At 40.6% G+C, this 18,363-nt stretch overlaps 1 protein-coding gene across 1 annotated transcript in view; it reads right to left on the bottom strand.

Annotated features, from left to right (window-relative positions):
* The window catches only part of LOC122112870 (phospholipid-transporting ATPase IB), a 421,079-nt gene that overhangs the window by 81,578 nt on the left and 321,138 nt on the right, over positions 1-18,363 (bottom strand). Inside the window, exon 32 of the mRNA XM_042685833.1 lies at positions 17,043-17,150. Coding sequence (XP_042541767.1) covers positions 17,043-17,150 — 108 coding nt within the window. The remainder of the gene's footprint in view (positions 1-17,042; positions 17,151-18,363) is intronic.

Genomic DNA, 18,363 nt, shown 5'->3' with positions numbered 1-18,363 from the left:
GGTTCCTCAAAAGACTCCTCCACATAGAGCTCCCCTATGACTCAGCAATCCTGCTTTTGAGCTTTTACCCAAATGATCACAAATAAGACCATACTAAAGCTACCAGCACAACTATGTTTATTGCAGCATTATTTACCATAGCTAAGATATGGAACCAACCCAGATGCCCTTCAGTAGATAAATGGATCAAGAAAATGTGACACACACACACACACACACACACACACACACACACAGGAATTCTATGCCTCCTCAGAATGACATTGCTCCATTTGTTAGGAAATGGAAAGACTTGGAAAAAAATTATATTAAGTGAAGTAAGATAGGCCCAAAGAAACATAGGTCCCATGGTTTCCCTTATTTGCAATAACTAGTAAATGTCTAGGACAAGCAGAAAAGGTCAAAAGCTATGTACATATGACCAGATAAGATGATGCTAAGTGAAATGAACCCCAAGATAGGGATACAAATATCTTTTTCTTTCTTGCTATTGTTTCTAACATATTTATAATATAACACGTGATTTTTTTTGTTGCTTTGTATGTTCTTCCCCCACAGTATAACCCCTATTTTCATTCTATTTGTTGTTGGTGCCCGGCATCTTGTATATATACACTTCTCTAATTCGGGGAGGGGAAGGGAAAAAACAAAATGTTTAAATAGGGATACAGGTTGACCCACTGTAACAATAGATGTACAAGACACTATGTTGAAATGAACTTTACAAATTTGGCAGCGAGGGGGTGAGTGAAGGAGTAGTTGTGGAGGGGGGAGGGAAGGGATGGTAGGGGAAAAACAAAGGAGGAGGCAACAATGCTTGATAGGAAATGTACTCACTACCTTGCTCATGTAACTATAACCCCGCTGTACTGTAATTTTACAATAAAAAGTACAAAAATAAAAGACTCTCTCATAGCCTTCTCTTACGCAAGCTAGCTTTGAACCTTTGTCTTCAGATCTCAGCCTCCTGAGTAGCTAGGATTATAGGCACAAGCCTAGGGCGCCTAGCAATTTTTTTTTTTAAGAGGAGGGAGAAGTCAAGTAAACTTAATCTTTTTGAAGAATGAAGATTTTTATCTAAGAGAGGACAGCCTCTCCAGTTTCACTTGATTTGGTATTTAACTATGTATTTAAAAGCTCCCTAATGCGAATAACATTAATACCATCCCCGCTGTCATTATCTCATGGTCCCATTGTGGCTCTGCTATCCACATATGCTGAGTCCTGCCTTGGAGTCCACTGGTCCCTTCCTGCATTCCTGCCCAAGCGCGGCAGGACACAGAGTGTCTGCAGCTGCTAGCCGTTTATTTACACACATTCCTGCCTCAAATTGAATTAATGAGCATAATTTAACTCAGGCAGTGTCCTTCCTAGCTCTCTCTTCTCTTTGCAACTCTGGCAGCCTGCTTCGTCCCTCACACCTTCCCTGGTGGCCTTCCTGGAGTGGGGAGTGGGGAGTGGCTCAGTATGTCTCTGATGATGTCAGGACTACTCATCTGGGGGACCATACTTTGAACAGCAGAGGGGTCCTAAAGAACTCACCTGCAGTAATAAGCACTGTCCCTGATGAGTAGCCAAAGCACAAATAGTGATTTCTGCTCAAGCTGTTGTCATGGAAGATACAACGGTCTCTTTATTATAAAAATGGTATAGGTTTTGCATAGAACTGAGGTACATCCTTCTATGTACTTTGTGTGTGTGTGTGTGTGTGTGTGTGTGTGTGTGTGTGTGTGTGTGTGTCATGTGCACATCAACGTGCTGGTCCTGGGGCTTAAATTCAGGGCTTGAGCATTATCCCATAGCTTTTCTTTGCTCAAGGCTAGCACTCTACCACTTAAGCCATAGCTTCATTTCTGGCTTGGAATCTCATAGACTTTTCTGCTCAGGCTGGCTTCAAATCGCTATCCTCAGATTTTAGCCTTCTCAGTAGCCAGGACTACAGGCATGAGCCACTGGTGGTCTCTTCTTCCATGTACTTTAAATCATCTCATAATATTTCATGCAATGCAAAAGCTACATAAATAGTTGTTATAGTATATTGCTCACGTTACAGTGAGAATAGTCTGTAGACTTTCAGTACAGATGTAATTTTTTCCTAAGAATTTTCAATCCATGGTGTTTGGGTGGCTCCTCATACATGAAAAAGACAGACACCTGTGGCACCCACCTATAATCCTAGCTACTCAGGAGGATGCCATTGGTCAAAGTCAGCCTAGTCAGAAAACTCCCTGAATCTTTTATCTAAATAGTCAGCAAATTGCTGGAAGTGGAGCTATGGTAGAATGCCAGCCTTGATTGGAAAAGCCAATGCAGCACAAGAGGCCCTGAGCTCAAGCTCCTGTATGGTATGGGAGCATGAGAATATGCATATGTTCATACACACACACACACACACACACACACACACACACACACGCACACACGCACGCACGCACGCACGCACACATGCACACACAATCACTTCTCTCTAAATAGGGAGGCCTTTACCTTGTCTACTTTTTTCCAGTGCATAAAACCACAGAAAAATCACATATCCTATTAGCCCCTAAACCCAGTCCTTACATAAATTCCAAAGCTTAGGAGCTAAAGAAAGTGTAGAACAGGAATGCTGGGACCTGTAACTTTTACACACAAAGCTAAAGTAACCCCACATGAGAAACTTCAGCATGGATGTGGTTAGATGCAGGAGGTCTGTTTATTGCATTGGGCAGACCAATGAGGAATTTCCTGTGTGCTATGCCAAAGTCACAGTGCAAGTAGCTTTCTCTGAAGTCTGAGAAATGCAGCCGACAGATCTCCTGTGTATTACTGCTCTATTCCTTAGCTAGTTATCCTGGCAGGAATCCCTCCACATTCTACCAAGTGTGGAAAAGGATTAAAAAGAGGGTAGGGAGAAAAAAATTCCTTCTAAAACAAAAAGAAGTAAATTAATATATTTGAAAACGGGTGTGAATGTGCTGGGATTTCATTCTTCTTGGGTTGGAACACATGTAAAATATACCTCTAGAAATAGACATCCCACCCTTGGGCCTGAAACGGTAACCTTGGACCTGAAACTGTTTGCCTAGGTTCACACAAACTCACTTTTTGGCTTCTTGAATAGAAAAAGGCTTTCATGTTGAATTTTGCAAAGAAAAGTAGATTTGGGGATTTTCTTGAGGAAAGATTGAAAATATCATAAAACATATTCCAGAAACCAGGAAAATCAACCACCTTTTTATTCCAAACCACAAAGACTACAAATTCCTTTCCTGGAAAAGTCAATGGCTTCTGTTGAAAAGATTAACTAAATGATGAATACCTTTGGGGGAATGAAAAGATAGATGTTGATGACTCCTCCATGTATTATTATCATCATCACCATCATCATCATCATCATCATCATCATCACCATCATCACTATTACTTGTGTGTGTATATGTGTGTGCATGCGTGTGCGCACACACGCGTGCACGTGCACATGCGTGCCAGTATTGAGACTTGAACTCGGAGCTTGGGAACTATCTCTCAACTTTTTCACTCAAGGGTGGTGCTTTACCATGTGAGCCAAAGATCTACTTCTGGACTTTTGCTGGCTAATTGGAGATAAGAGTCTCACAGACTTTTTCTTGTCTAGGATGGCTTGGAACTCTCAAATCTTAGCTTCCTGAGTAGCTAGGATTATAGGTATGAGCCTCAGTGCCTGACATCTTAGCTATATGTTTTAAAGCAAACTACATTTATAAAATTCCCATAAGTAACTGTATTTCTGAAGGACCCTGAATAGCAGTATCTGGGTCAAGGTTCTCTTGCTCATGTCCTAGTTGTTCTCTTCTTCCTAAGACATCTGCTTTTTAAGTGCTTCTAGGATAAGACCCTCTTCGTGTATCAGATAGACTGTCTGCAAGGCTTCCATTTCAAGCAGACTACTGAACCCCCTTTCCTCCCAATGCCAAGTGGAATCAAGTGGTTAGACTGCTAACCTTTCCTTTATAACCTATTTAGCAAATTAGTTATTTTCTTGGGCAATCATCTAAGAATGACATTCTCATCTCAAGTCTCTTCTGTGTACAATAGAGGCTCTGTTAAGAAGTCTCTAGAAAAGGAGTCTCTTTTGCCTTTGTCAGCAGTTGAATGTAGTAAGTAACGTCCTTTAATGAGACCTTAATGAACAGGGCTGCTTTCTAAGCAATGACTCTGGAGATTGTGGGGGTGCTGTAAAATGGCTTTAGATTTCACAGTGATGGTGATTTCTGTATGTACAGCTTGAGAGGCGTCTCTTGGAAAAACTAGAGCTGGCTCAGATTTTGAACTGAAACTGAAATGTAAACCTCCAAGTAAGAGTCTCAAAAGGCAGTTGTTTTAAGGAGCAGAGGAAGAAGAGATGTTCTGAAAGACTAGAAATGAAGGGAGGAGTAAAGGTGTCAGGGTCAGAGGGCACCAGGACAATGGAGAACTAACTTCAGAGAACACAAAGCATAAATATACCGTTTATACACAGATGCATACACCAGTTCTGTGAACTGAAACAATGATCTGGAGAGTTCTTGAATAACACAGCTTCTTTGCAGATATGTTACTTTAGTTTTCTACATTTGAGAAGCTCATTTCATCCTCTAATTTAAAAAAATGAAATCAAATAAAAACAGTTCAGCTGTTTTGACCACTTGGACTATCAATTCTAAGAACAGCACTTTCAATTCTGGCAGTCCCATAAGGACTGAGAATAAAGAAGAATTATTCCCCCCTCAAATTTGTTTTTTTGTTTTTTGGAGAAAGAAAGTGGCCTAAAATAGCATCTGGTGGGTGGCCCTATGTCATAAAGATGACCTAAGTCACAAGGAGTATATAAAAGCCTTGAATCAAATTCACTTTCATGTTAGATATGAGAATACTACTCCATTAAGCTTATCGTATTAAATTTAAACCACTGTAAACATTCAGGGATGGGATTAAGGGCTCATTTTTCTTTTACAATCAATAAATCCACAAGTAGACAAACTTTGTTAACTATATATAGTTGCTTTTTGAGTTCATATTTCCTGTTCAAAATAAAGCTTTTGCCAGGTGTGGTGAATCTAGTATGGGCTACATAGTGAGACCCTGTCTGACAAAAATCGAGAGCTGGAGATGCAGTTCAGTGATAGCATACTTGCTTAGCATGCTCAGGATCTTGGATTCAATCCACAGATGACCAAGCCAAAAAAGATTTACTCCACACACCCCTCCCTGCACACACACACCATTTTGGCAAAATTATTTTCCAAAACCATGCTCATCTCAGAGATAAAAGATCTTATTTATAACAATTATATTTACATTACAGAAAATAGCTATAATGCCCCAACTCATTATTTCTCTGTAAACAGTTGATGAGTTTTCTTTTTTCGTTTTCATCTTTCATATCTCTCATGCTTTCACTGTCTCCTCTGTCCTTTCCTGCCTGCCCCGCCTCCCATTTTTTTCTCTATCTCCGTCTCTGTCTTTCTCTTAAATAAACAGACTGGACAGGGATTTTCTTTAAGGGCTCATTTTAAAAGCTTGAACAAGTCTACTCATATTCCCTCTCTTTCCTTTCATTTCTAAAATTACTTTTTCCAACTTTCATCATAAAAAAGTCACACTCATACTTACTATGTTGCAGAAACTTTTTTCATAGTCTCTGATTCTTTCTTGGGGCCAAACCTAAGGAACTTTCTCAACAGACCAGTCATTTCCTGCACAACAATGCCCTCCCCTCTCCTTCCAGATCTCCTGCTCTACCAGGCCTTCTTCATCATAGCCTCACATGCAATCCTGTCCTCCATCACTCATCAATCACTATCTCCTTCCTCCCCACTTCCCATCCATTACTTCCAGTTTGCCTGGACACGCAAACACATAGAGCACTGTTTTTTTTTTTTCCTTTAAGTAGAATGTCAGAGAGACTTCCAATCTTCCATGTTTTTATTTTTTGCTAGATCACTTTATTCAACACCTCTTTCAGCTCTCAGGACCAGGCTCGTTCAGCCCATTAAGTCTATTCCCAGTACCTCTTCTACCACAGAACAATTCCCCAATCAAAGTTCACTTCATCCATGAAATCATTCAGATTTATCAGGTTTCAGCTGCTACTAAACCCTATGCCTGACATTTTCTTGATCAAGCTACCTTCCCTCTAAAAACAAAAACCAACCAACCAAACTAGGTGTGGTGGGACATTCCTGTATTCTCAGCATTTAGAAGGATAAGGCATGAGGATCATGATTTCTAGACCAGCCTGTAGCTACCCAGAGTTCCAGGCCAGCCTGACCTACACATCTTAAAAACAAATAGCTGGGTGCCAGTGGCCATGTCTATAACTCTAACCACCCAAAAGGTTGAGATCTGAGGTTCATAGTTTGAAACCAACCTCTGAAGAAAAATCAGTGACACTTTTATCTCCAATTAACCAACAAAAGGCCAGAATTGGAGGTGTGGCTCAAGTGACAGCACAAGCCTTCAGAGGAAAACTAAGGGACAGTACAGAGACACTGCATTCAATCCCTAGTACTGGTGAGCACATGTACGCATGCTCACACATGCACACACGCACGTGCACACAACACACACACAGAGCTAATGACGGAACTATTTAGAGTAGAGAAAAGACTTCAGTTATCACTTCTGGCCTTCTAGTGGTTAATCGGAGATTTGAGAATCTCATGGGCTTTCCTGCCCAAGATGGCTTCAAACTGTGATCTTCAGGTTTCAGCCTCCTGAATAGCTAGGATTACAGGTGTGAGCCACCAGTGCCCATCCCATCATGAGTTTTGTATTATCATTTAGGCAAATCAAAAAAAAAACCTGACTCATGCTTAATAGTGTAGTAGGTTTCTATTTTCTTCCTCCTCTAACCCACTGTGGTCATGTTTTCTTGCTGATATCCTTGGCTTGATGGCCTTTCTTAGGCATCTTTGTCCCCTTCAAATAGAGCTAACTGAAAGACCCTTCTGTCTCTGAATGGGGGACTTGCAGAGGTGGTTACCCAACATCAGACAATGCCATTTCTCACTGTTAATTGTTGGGCAGGCAAAGACCTGCACAGAGTCTGAGCAAGAGCAGCCCACAAACACATTTCCACATGTTATGTGAAAGGAAAAGTTCAAATCCACATCAAACATACTCTGTGACCACTGAACATAAATATTACAAACAGACAAAATCAGCACATAATATGTATTTAAATTCACTGACAGATATTTTAAAGATTAACATTAGAATGAATGACAATTGGCAGCACCACAACAAAACTTCTAAGAGAAAAATAACTCACAATCAAAGCCGCCTGGCTTCTAATGAACACATAGCATCCTTGAAAGAGAGACCAAAATAAAATAGTCAGAAAACTGTGTATGGGGAAGGACGGAGGGAGAACTGGGTGTCCCTAAATTAAGGCTTTGCACAATGGACTTAAAAAATATCTTATTGTTTGAAACTTGCTTTATCACAGAGAACACTGGGACCCATGGCCAAAAATGTGGCTCAAACCCAACTAATGTTTATGCCTCTAAACTCAACACTGATGTGTTTAAAGTTTGATTGCTTACAAGGCATTTCACTGAAGATTAAATAAAAGCATCTGGGCACTGGTGGCTCACAGCTGTAATCCTTAAGCTGAGATCTGAGAGGTGCAGTTCGAGGCCAGCTCAGGCAGGAAAGTCTGTGAGGTTCTTATCACTAATTAAGCACTCCAAATCAGAAGTAGAGCTGTGGTTCAAGTAGTAGAGTGCCAGCCAGTGTACATATATGCGCCCACATGGGTGCCTCTACTGAACGTATTCAGCCTTGTTTTTTAAGTTATTACCATAATAATAATAACTATTTACATAGTCCTTACATTGTATTAGGTTTGATAACTCATATAGAGATGACACAAAACCACAAGATGATGCATATAGATTTTGTGTAAATACACCATTTTATAAGAGACACAAGTGTCCTCAGATTTTGCTCTCTGGGACAGATTTGAAACAAATCTTCTATTGAGGATGCCTGTATTTTGTCTGATACATGGTAATTGTTCAACAAACATTATTTATTATTATTTATATGCCTTATTTTTCTTAATTTCCCTATTACATCCAGAGATATATACTATTATTGTCACCTACCTGACAAAAACTGAAGCTCAGAAATCATGTAAGAATGCATATTACAAATGAAAGGTCTGACTTTGTAAATATCTCAGGCATCAGTTGAAGACCATGTACACTGATGGGAGCAGACAGAAATTAGAAAGAACATAGAATGACATAGAAAAGTAGAAAGAAGTATATTAAAAAGAAGTAGAAATAAAATTGATGTCCACTTCATTCCAGATCAGTGTTGTTGCTCCTTGAAGGCTTGAAAAGAAGCAGATTAGATGCTGGCTGTACACAGAAAGCTGACACTCCTTTGAGCTTTTTCTTTTGTTTCTTCCAGAAGGTGAAAAATGAAAACAACTTGGCCTTTCACATAACCGTTGGATGGATGGTGAAATTGTCTGATTATAGAACCCAAATATTTATAGGCCTATAGGAACTCATCTAGATAGCACTGGTAAGTAAATACTTCTGAAGTGGCTGTTATTATATTGTTCTTGTTATTATTACTATTAATGGTCCTGTAACTGGTACAGTCAAGGATTATTGGGAAGATGGATCTAGGAGGACCAACACACACCTGGAATGTTGGGGACAAGAGTCAAATATACAAGAGAAACAAGAAGTCTCCCCCTCTGAATTCTGCTTGTATTGCTATCTACTCAGTCATGACATACAGAAATACAGCAAGTTCCTTTTTTGAAGTCTGTCTTACTGTTCTATACAAAACTAAATGCATGCTGGGCACGAGAAGCTCATGCATATAACCCTAGTTACACAGGAGACTGAGATCTGAGGATTGAAGTCCAAAGCCAGCCCTGTCAGGAAAATCCATGGAACTCTTATCTCCTATAACTACCCAAAAGCTGGAAGTAGAGCTGTGGTTCAAGTGGTAGAGCACTAGCCTTGACCAAAAGAAGCTCAGGAGCAATGCCCAGGCCCTGAGTTCAAGTAGGAAAGGTGTACGTGCACACATGCACACCCACACATCCATACACCCACACACAAACACAGTACAAAGCAAAAATCTAAACTGTAAACTGGGTATCACGGAATACTTCGACCAAGTTCAATACTTGAGAACACTGTGCAAAAATACAGATGTTATTTTAAGCCCAGAAGTGTGCCTCTGCTGAAGGATTTGCTACTCTATGACACTGACTGACTTCTATTTAGGTAGGTGACAGACCTCGGAAGTCTAGTATTTGAAGAAAACGGGCTCAATCTTATCCAATACTGCTATGTTGAAGATAATTCCAATTAGCTTCAAACATTCACATTGGTGTTTCTGGGATATTATACAAATGTTAATAATTGGACCATGAAAATAATTCTTTAGCCTAATTCCTATTGATCAGCAGCTTCTAATATGGTAACATAGTAAAAATGTGCTCACTAAAACCTTAAGCCTGTATTAAAAAAATTATCTATTTCATTGATTTATTGTGTACTTGAAAATAGAAGAAAAATATCACAACCAACACCCAGACTTGGATAAAGCAATTTTCCCTTTGTGTATTTGACACCCAAAGCACATGCACTGGTGACTTGCAGAACGTAATCTGGGGTGGGCTTCAGGAAAAGCATCTTTGTTCCCTCAAATACTTCATTAGAGATTTTTGGAGTTTCTTTTTTCCTTTTCTAGGCTTTCTTTCACACCAGAAGTAGGATTCTGAGGGTGATTTTCATCTTAGTATCTGAAGAACTGGCAGTCTATGTTAGCCTTCTATCTCTACAGCAAATACTGGAGACAACCAACTCATCAAGAGAAAAGGTTATTTAGGCTCACAGTTTTTTTTTTTTTTGCTTCAAACTTGTGCACTGGAAGGAGTGGATGGCAAAGTAAAATCATTTTCACCTAATTTCCAGGAAGCAAAAGAAAAGAGTAGAAAAGGGGTATGTGTGCAATGACCTAAAGATATCTCTCTAGGTCTCAACCATTAAATGCTTCAACACTCCCCAACAAGAGCATAAGTGGGCAACTGAGCTTTTGGAGGATATTCAAGATCCAAACTATAGCAACCACACTATTCAGAAATGAAGGCCAAGTCTTAGATGGATTTCTTTTGAAAGCAAACATAGTTCTATACCATAACCTCCTAGCAAATGTCTCGGATGTCTCCCTCCACACTTTTGAGACACTCATTACAGTCCATGAAGAGGGGCACATAGAAATTCTCCTCTGTAGTTATTCGTAGGACTAGATCCCCAAAGGTTCTAGGCTTCATGAATAAATCATAATATGCAAATGAATACAATCTGGGAATCTCTGGGAAAGAGTGAAAGAGGATGGACACTGAAGACAACATGCCCTATATCACAGGTGTTAACTTGAGGACAAATCCTTATCTGACCTCCCTTAGGCCATTCATTCCCATCTTTATACTCCTTCCTATGGAACCAGAGCTGAGGAAGATGGCTGTCAACACGACCATTTCATTCACTTAATCAGTTTATTTCCTGGAGCACCAGCAATTGAAAAAGAAATCCACTTATATTTTAATGTGGCCATCCCTATGCCTTTGCTCAGAATGGTTGGTGAAATCCCAGAATGGGTGTGAAATTGAAGAAGAGTAGGAATCACTTTAATTTGATGATGGCAAAATGACAATCCATGGTTCCTCTGTTTACTTTTAGTTCATTTCTATGGGCATTGTGTATGAGTTTGCTCATAAAGCAAACTCATCAGGATGGTACTGGTGGCTCAAGCCTGTAACCCCAGCTACTCAGGAGGCTGAGATCTGAAGATTGTGGTTCAGAGCCAACCTGGGCAGAAAAAACCCACGAGACTCTTATCTCCAACAAACTACCAAAAAAGTCTGCAGGTGGGCTGTGGCTCCAGTGGTACAGTTCTAGCCTTGAGAAGAAGTGGCTCAAGGACAGCACCCAGACCCTGAGTTCAAGCCACAGGATCCGCACCAAAACAAAGATAAAAACAAACCCATTCTTGTTTTTAGAATTAAAAGAAAAAAACAATGTAAGCCTGCCATATGCCAGAAACTGGCTTGGACTTGGTACTTGGCACTGGAGTCAGAGTTAGCAGTTTGTAAGCTTTGAAGTGAAAGAGCTTTTTCCTTCTCTTTAACTAGCAATGAAAAGGACTTTGAAGGAAAATCAGCAGCACTGGTGAGGAGTATTTTTCCATGCTGAGCCACGTAATGTCTTTGGTATAATTCCCTATTTAGAAAGCCAGCTGCCTGAACACTCACATGTATACCTGGTGTATCTCGCATAAACCCTGCCCCTGAGAATGCAATCAGCTGTGGATATTTTCAGTGGACCATCTTCTCCCATCACATTTAACACAAGCTAAAACACTGTAATGGAATAATATATCAGAGCACCAGTCCCCAAAACTTTAAAGGAAAGAATTGCCTGCAGATTTATTAAACTCCAGATACTGGGACTTCATACCCAGAGATTCTGATTCAGTGCGTGCATGCGTGCGTGCATGCGTGCATGCATGTGTGTGTGTGTGTGTGTGTGTGTGTGTGTGTGTGTGTGTGTTACAAGCACATGTAATCTAGGGGAACCTTGTGGTTTTACTCAGATGATTTTGATACAAGTGGTCAATGGACTTTACTAAAAAACATTTCAGCAGGTTGGTGCTGGTAGCTCTTGCTGGTAAATCCTGGCTACTTGGGGATCCTGGTTACTGAGGATTGAGGTTCAATGCTAGCCCTAGAGGAAATGCTTATGAGACTCTTATCTCCAATTAATCACCAAAACCTTTTCAAAGTGGAGGTGTAGCTCAAGTGGTAGGGCACCAGCCTTGACTGGGTTAAAAAACAAAAACAAATAAACAAACAAAAGAACCTAAGGGACTTTTGGCTGCCATTGGCTCATACCTGTAATCCTAGCTACTCAGGAGGCTGAGACGTGAGGATTGCAGTTTGAAGCCAGCCTGAGTAGGAAAGCCCATGACACTCTTATCATCAAGTATCTACCAAAGAGCTGGAAATGGAACTGTTCTTCACATGGTAGAGTGTTAGCCTTGAGTGAAAAATGCTTAGGAACAGTGTTCTGGCCCAGAGTTCAAGCCCAGGACTGATAAAAACAAAACAAAACAAAACAAAAAGCAAAACCTCTAAGGGACATGGGCATGCACATTCATACACATGTACGTGCGTGTGTGCACAAACACCACAAAGTTAAAATTGTTTAGCTAAAAACATTAGAAGTTTCAATCGTAGCAATGTTTCCATATATAGTTTCAACTGTCCAGGAAAGAGAAGAACATGTATGCTTTCCATTTCCCATAAGTTACCTCCAAAATCCTCTTAATTAGGGTAGGTAATCTGATTCTGATTTTGCAGATCAAGAAGTTACCATAGGATAAGAAATGTGTGAAGGCCACATGGCTTTAGCTAGGGCAAGAGCTTAGCCAGGTTTCTTGAATTTTGAGCAAAGATGAAGTTCATGGCTTCTCCTCACACACTCAAGTCAGAAGCCCTGAGAAATGCATGATGAAAATGTAAGTGCATTTCCTTATCTGACTCTAGAACCAGTTTTCCTAACTCAAAGCTGTGCATCAGCAAGGAACCTAGGGATGGGAGTGAGCTACTGTAACTTGTTATTTTATTTTTTTTATTGTGAAAATACTGTACAGAGGGGTTACAATTACATGAGCAAGGTAATGAGTACATTTTTTTTTTGTCGGTCGTGGGGCTTGAACTCTAGGCCTAGGCGCTGTCCCTCAGCTCTTCAGCTCAAGGCAAGCACTCTACTGCTTGAGCCACAGTGCCACTTCCGGTTTTCTAGTGGTTTATTGGAGATAAGAGTCTCACGGACTTTTCCTGCCCAGGCTGGCTTTGAACCGTGATCCTCCGATCTTAGCCTCCTGAGTAGCTAGGATTACAGGCATGAGCCACCAGTGCCAGCAATGAGTACATTTTTTTTTTTTGAGTCCGGTCATGGGGCCTGAACTCTGGGCTTGGGCGCTGTCCCTCAGCTCTTCAGCTCAAGGCTAGTGCTCTACCACTTGAGCCACAGCGCCACTTCCGGCTTTTTTCTTTTTGCTTATGTGGTGCTGAGGAATCGAACCCAGGGCCTCATGCATGCAAGGCAAGCGCTCTACCACTGAGCCACCTTCCCAGCCCATGAGTACATTTTTTTATCAAGCATTGTTGCTTCCTCCTTTGTTTTTCCTTCCCATCCCTTCCCATTCCCGTTCCCCACCTCCCCCTCCCCCTGCGCCAAAATTGTAAAGTTCGTTTTTCCACATAACATCTTGTACCTCTCATTGTTGCAATGGGTCCACCTGTATCCCTATTTAAACAACTTGTTTTTCCCTTCCCCTCCACAAATTATACCAACATCAAATACAGTGAAAACAGGGGTCTGGGACTTGTTATTTTCTACTTTGAAGCATTTAAGCCATTATGGAGAAGTTTACAGTGTTCACATGTTCCCCTAGGGAAAGTATCATCAGCTCTTGAACACCCTGACACTAATCAGAGTACACAAGTTGAGGTTTTTAATTTTTTTTGTGCCAGTCCTGGAGCTTCAACTTGAGACCTGGGCACTGTCCCTGAGTTTTGTGCTCAATATTAGTGCTCTACTACTTGAGCCACAGCTTCATGTCTTGCTTTCTAATGGTTAATTGGGGTTAAGAGTTTCATAGTCTTTCCTGTCTGGGATGGCTTCCAGCTATAATCCTCAGATCCTCACAGATCCTCTTGAGTAGCTAGGATTATAGGTGTAAACTACAGCACCCAGGCAAGCTGAACTTTTTTTTTTTGTCAGTTGTGGGGCTTGAACTCTGGGCCTGGGTGCTGTCCTTCAGCTCTTCAGCTCAAGGCAAGCGCTCTACCACTTGAGCCACAGCACCACTTCCAATTTTCTGGTGTTTAATTGAAAAGTCTCATGGCTTTCCTTCCCAGACTGGCTTTGAACTGTGATCCTCAGATCTCAGCCTCCTGAGTAGCTAGGATTATAGGCATGAGCCACTAGCACCCAGCTTTTTTTTTTTTTTTTTTGTTGGCCGTGGGGCTTAAACTCTGGGTCTGGGCACTGTCCCTCAGCTCTTTAGCTCAAGGCTAGCACTCTACCACTTGAGCCACAGCACCATTTCCGCCTTTTTCTGCTTATGTGGTGCTTATGAAGAATCTGCTTATGAGGAATCAAACCCAGGGCCTCACAAGGCAAGCACTCTACCATCCCAGCCACCATCCCAGCCCACAGCTGAACTTTGAATCTACTGTAGAGCTAAGCATGGTCCTAGAAAAAATGGATGTCTTTTAAAATTCCCTGAATACTGCAAAATATGTGAATGATTTCTTCGACTTCAAAATCTTCCACAGAACTTCTGGCTAGTTATCTGGTGTCATTTCTTATATCATATCATGAGGTGCCATGGAGAAGATAAAAACTCTTTGACAGTGGAGAACAGCTCTTTTAATTCTATAGTCCTTTCTTTCCTTTGCCCTCCAGGGAAGACTTGCCTTCTCCTCCCGTGAGAAAATTTCAAATTTAATGGGCAAGACAAAGAAATATTTAATCACATTCATTCAGGAAACCCTTGGAAGAAACAATGCAGCTTTTTAATGGTTGAAGATACCATGAACACACAGAACATCCTGTGTGTCCAGGCTGTGTCTGGCTCTTGGGAAGAGAAATGCTATTTACTATTAGACACTTGTTTATTTCTAGAACTTCAAAGAGCCATGTTTCTTTGCCAAAACCCACTGCAAAGTCAGTTATAAAAATGGTTTATAAAAATTGTTAGAAGTACTTTGAAAATCATAGTAATTATTTGTTTATGTTGGTAGTGGGGCTTGAACCCAGGCCCAGGTAGGTCTCCCTTAGCTAAAGTCACTCAAGGCTCACACTCTACCACTTGAGCCACACCTCTACTTCTGGCTTTTTGCTGATTAATTGGAAATAAAAATCTTATAGATTTTTCTGCTGGTGCTGGGTTAGAACCATGATCCTCAGATCTCAGACCCTTGAGGAGGCTGAGCCACAAGAATTCAGTTAATAGTTTTAAAAAGCAGCTCTTTCCAAGAATGCCCTCTCACTCCTAGGCATCTACCAGCCTAGAGCTCAAGAAGTGGACGTGATTTGGGTATATTTTCAACAGTTGCCCATTTAAGTCTTTCCTCATGGACTGTACCTGGCCATATGTACCCTCTCTATGACATATATTGGATTCCCCATGGGGCAGCAGAAAGTCTTTTTGAGACTTCAGGTTAGTTTAGCTACTATCTACACAAATGGCTCTCCAAAATGGTTTAAAAAATTGTCTAATGCTTCTTTGCCACTTTTTCAAGGACTAGCAAATTGTTGAATCAAAATAGAAAAGGAATTGAGTACTGACTCTTTTTCTAGCTACTCAGGAGGCTGAGATCTGAGAATCGTAGTTCAAAGCTAGCCCAGGCAGGAAAGTCTATGGTACTATCACCAATTAACCAGCAAAAAGGCTGGAAGTAGAGATGTGGCTCCAGTGGTAGAACACCAGTCTTGATTTAAAAAGCTCAGGGGAAAGCAGCCAGGCCCTGAGTTAAAGCCAGAACACACACACACACACACACACACACACACACACACACACACACACACACACACATACACACACACACATACTCTCTCTCTCTCTCTCTCTCTCTCTCTCTCATTACCTTCCTGCTGAAACAACTCAAATTAAAAAAAAGGTAAAAATAAAATTGTTCCAGTAAAAGTGTTTATATAAAGTGAACTATAAAATTTAATAACATAATTGCTTTTGGTTGATAGGAACAGCTTACTACAGATACTCCTTAATGTCTAGGCTATGTCCTGGGAAATACATCATTAAATGGTTTTCTTGTTTGAACATTATAGTGGAAACATATACAAACTCCAATGTCTGTGACATCATTAGATCATATACAGCCCATGACCCTATGAATATTCACCATTAAGCTAAACCTTGAAACCATATAGACCTGCAAGCAGACAGGATTCATCCAACGAGAACAAGAGCATATTAAGTAGATGCATGACAAGCTTGGCCCCACTGAATCGCTTGTTGGTAGTGAGAGTTGGCAACCAGCCTAATTCATCTATTTGCAATTAGAGTTTCCCAAAGGAATGGACACAGAGGGCTCGCCACAGCAGTGCTGTGGGGGACACACAGGAGATTTCAAAAGGGCTTCACTTTCCAGTTGCACCTAACTGACCCATAGCCTATCAGCTGGCAGATACATTACTCATAAAATTCTCCAAGTGAGATGGGTGCTGGGAGCTCATGCTTGACATCCTAACTCAGGAGGCTGAAATCTGAGGATTGCTGTTCAAAGCTAACCTGGGCAGAAAAGTTTTTGAGACTTATTTCCAATTAACTACCAAGAAAGCTGGAAGTAGAGCTGTCAGTCAAGTGGTAAAGCACTAACTTTGAGTAAAAAAGCTTAGGAACAATATCCAGACCCTAAGTTCAAGCTCTAGCTCTTTTTCTCTAGAAAAAAAGAGAAAGAAGAAGAAAACGACAATGCAGAGCATATTCCAAAAGGCCTTCAATCAGTCCTAGTCTGTTTAACTCAAAAAGTCGAATGTGATATTGGATCACTGTTGATCATGGTTACTAGTTTTATCTCTCACAGGTGACTAATTACCAATTATGCATGCATTTAATGTTGATCCTTTCATTCATATAACCACTGACTAATGAATGATTCAAAGTGGCTCTGGTTTTCCAAGGACCATGGCAATTCATAGCAGTGCTGTTTGTAATTAACACAAAATTTGTTACACATGTACATACTTGGTTAAGTTAGAGGACTGATGGTGAAAAATTTCCCAACACTTAAATGATCAAATGCAATTTCGATGAACTGGACAGCCTCTTCCAGGTGCTTTGATTGGTCAAACTCTTGATAAGTTTTGATAGACTTGGGTAACAATGGCCTTTCCTGAAGTTGATAGTCACAAGACAGAAGCCTACTCATTCACACACATACAAATATCACTGTATATGGTACTGACCTGTCCTTTCATGTCTGGAGCGATGGGAATAGTAGGCCAGATAGTTGAGTAGACACCAAAAAACACCAACCAGATCAACATGCTTCCCCACACTGCCAGGTGACTGAACTGCAAAAGAAATAATAGATGTTCAGATAGGCCTCATTTGTTGGTAGTGAATCTTCCCTTTCCACTCAATCCAACATAGCTGTAGGATCCCTGATTGAGCCACCTATGGAAAGTTCATTTTTCTAACTCCCTTATCCTGGAATGTGTGTGTGTGTGTGTGTGTGTGTGTGTGTGTGTGTGTGTGTGTACGCGCGTGCTCATGCATGTGTGCACACTCTACTTCCAGTTTTTGGGGGTTAATTGGAGATAAGATTCTCACAGACCTTCCTATCCAAGCTTGCTTCTGACCATAATGCTCAGATCTCAGCCTCTGGAGTCGCTAGGATTAGAGGTGTGAGCCACCAGTGCTCAGTTTGTCTTGGATTTTTAAATGATGAGTTGAAGTCACTAGTGACAGGAGACTATCATGGAAATAAAAGTGCTTTCTGTCCCAGCTGACCTTCTCTGGTATGATCTATGCCCTAGCTAGAGCAAACACAATTTAGAACACCTCTAATGTCTGCTCCACCTTGGGGCTGTATAAAATAATGATTTAGTGAGAGTCATCGGACTGACAGCAGGTAAATAGTTAATTTGTTTATAATTTTGAGATTCTAAATTTCTCATTAATTTTGCAAAGATTTTAAAAAGAAAGTCTAAAACAGGCTGCTCTGGAAACTGAGATCTGGGAATCATGGTTTGAAGCTAGCCTCTGAGGCTTTTTATCTCCAATTAATCTCCAAAAAGCCAGAAGTGGAACAATGGTCCCAGTGGTGGAGCACTAGCCTCAAGCACAAAAGCTTAGGGACAGAGCCCAGAACCTGAGTTCAAGCCCCAGGGCCAGCAGTACACACACACACACACACACACACACACACAAATCTAAAATGGATATATATCTTTTAAACTTTAAATATATTTTACTTATGTCATTTTTAATTTTCATTGGCATAGTTGTGGAGTACAGTGTGATAATCCAGTACATGTACATATATATATATAAATAACGCATTATGATTAGACTAGGGTAATTAGCATATCCATTATCATAAGCATATTATATTTTGTGTTGGGAACATTCAAAATCCTGTCTTCTAGTTGTTTTGAAATATACATTTAATTATCATTAACCATACTTGCTCTATGTCCTAAAGAATATTAAAAATTATTCCTCCCATCTAACTGTACCCTGTATGATCAGCCACCTTCTGTCCATCCTCTTCCTCCTCTTCCT

The sequence above is a fragment of the Dipodomys spectabilis genome, unplaced genomic scaffold, assembly GCF_019054845.1.
Source record: "Dipodomys spectabilis isolate Male_0828 unplaced genomic scaffold, ASM1905484v1 ptg000095l, whole genome shotgun sequence".
NCBI classification, from domain to species: domain Eukaryota; kingdom Metazoa; phylum Chordata; class Mammalia; order Rodentia; family Heteromyidae; genus Dipodomys; species Dipodomys spectabilis.
This window is presented reverse-complemented; position numbering and strand designations above follow the sequence as displayed.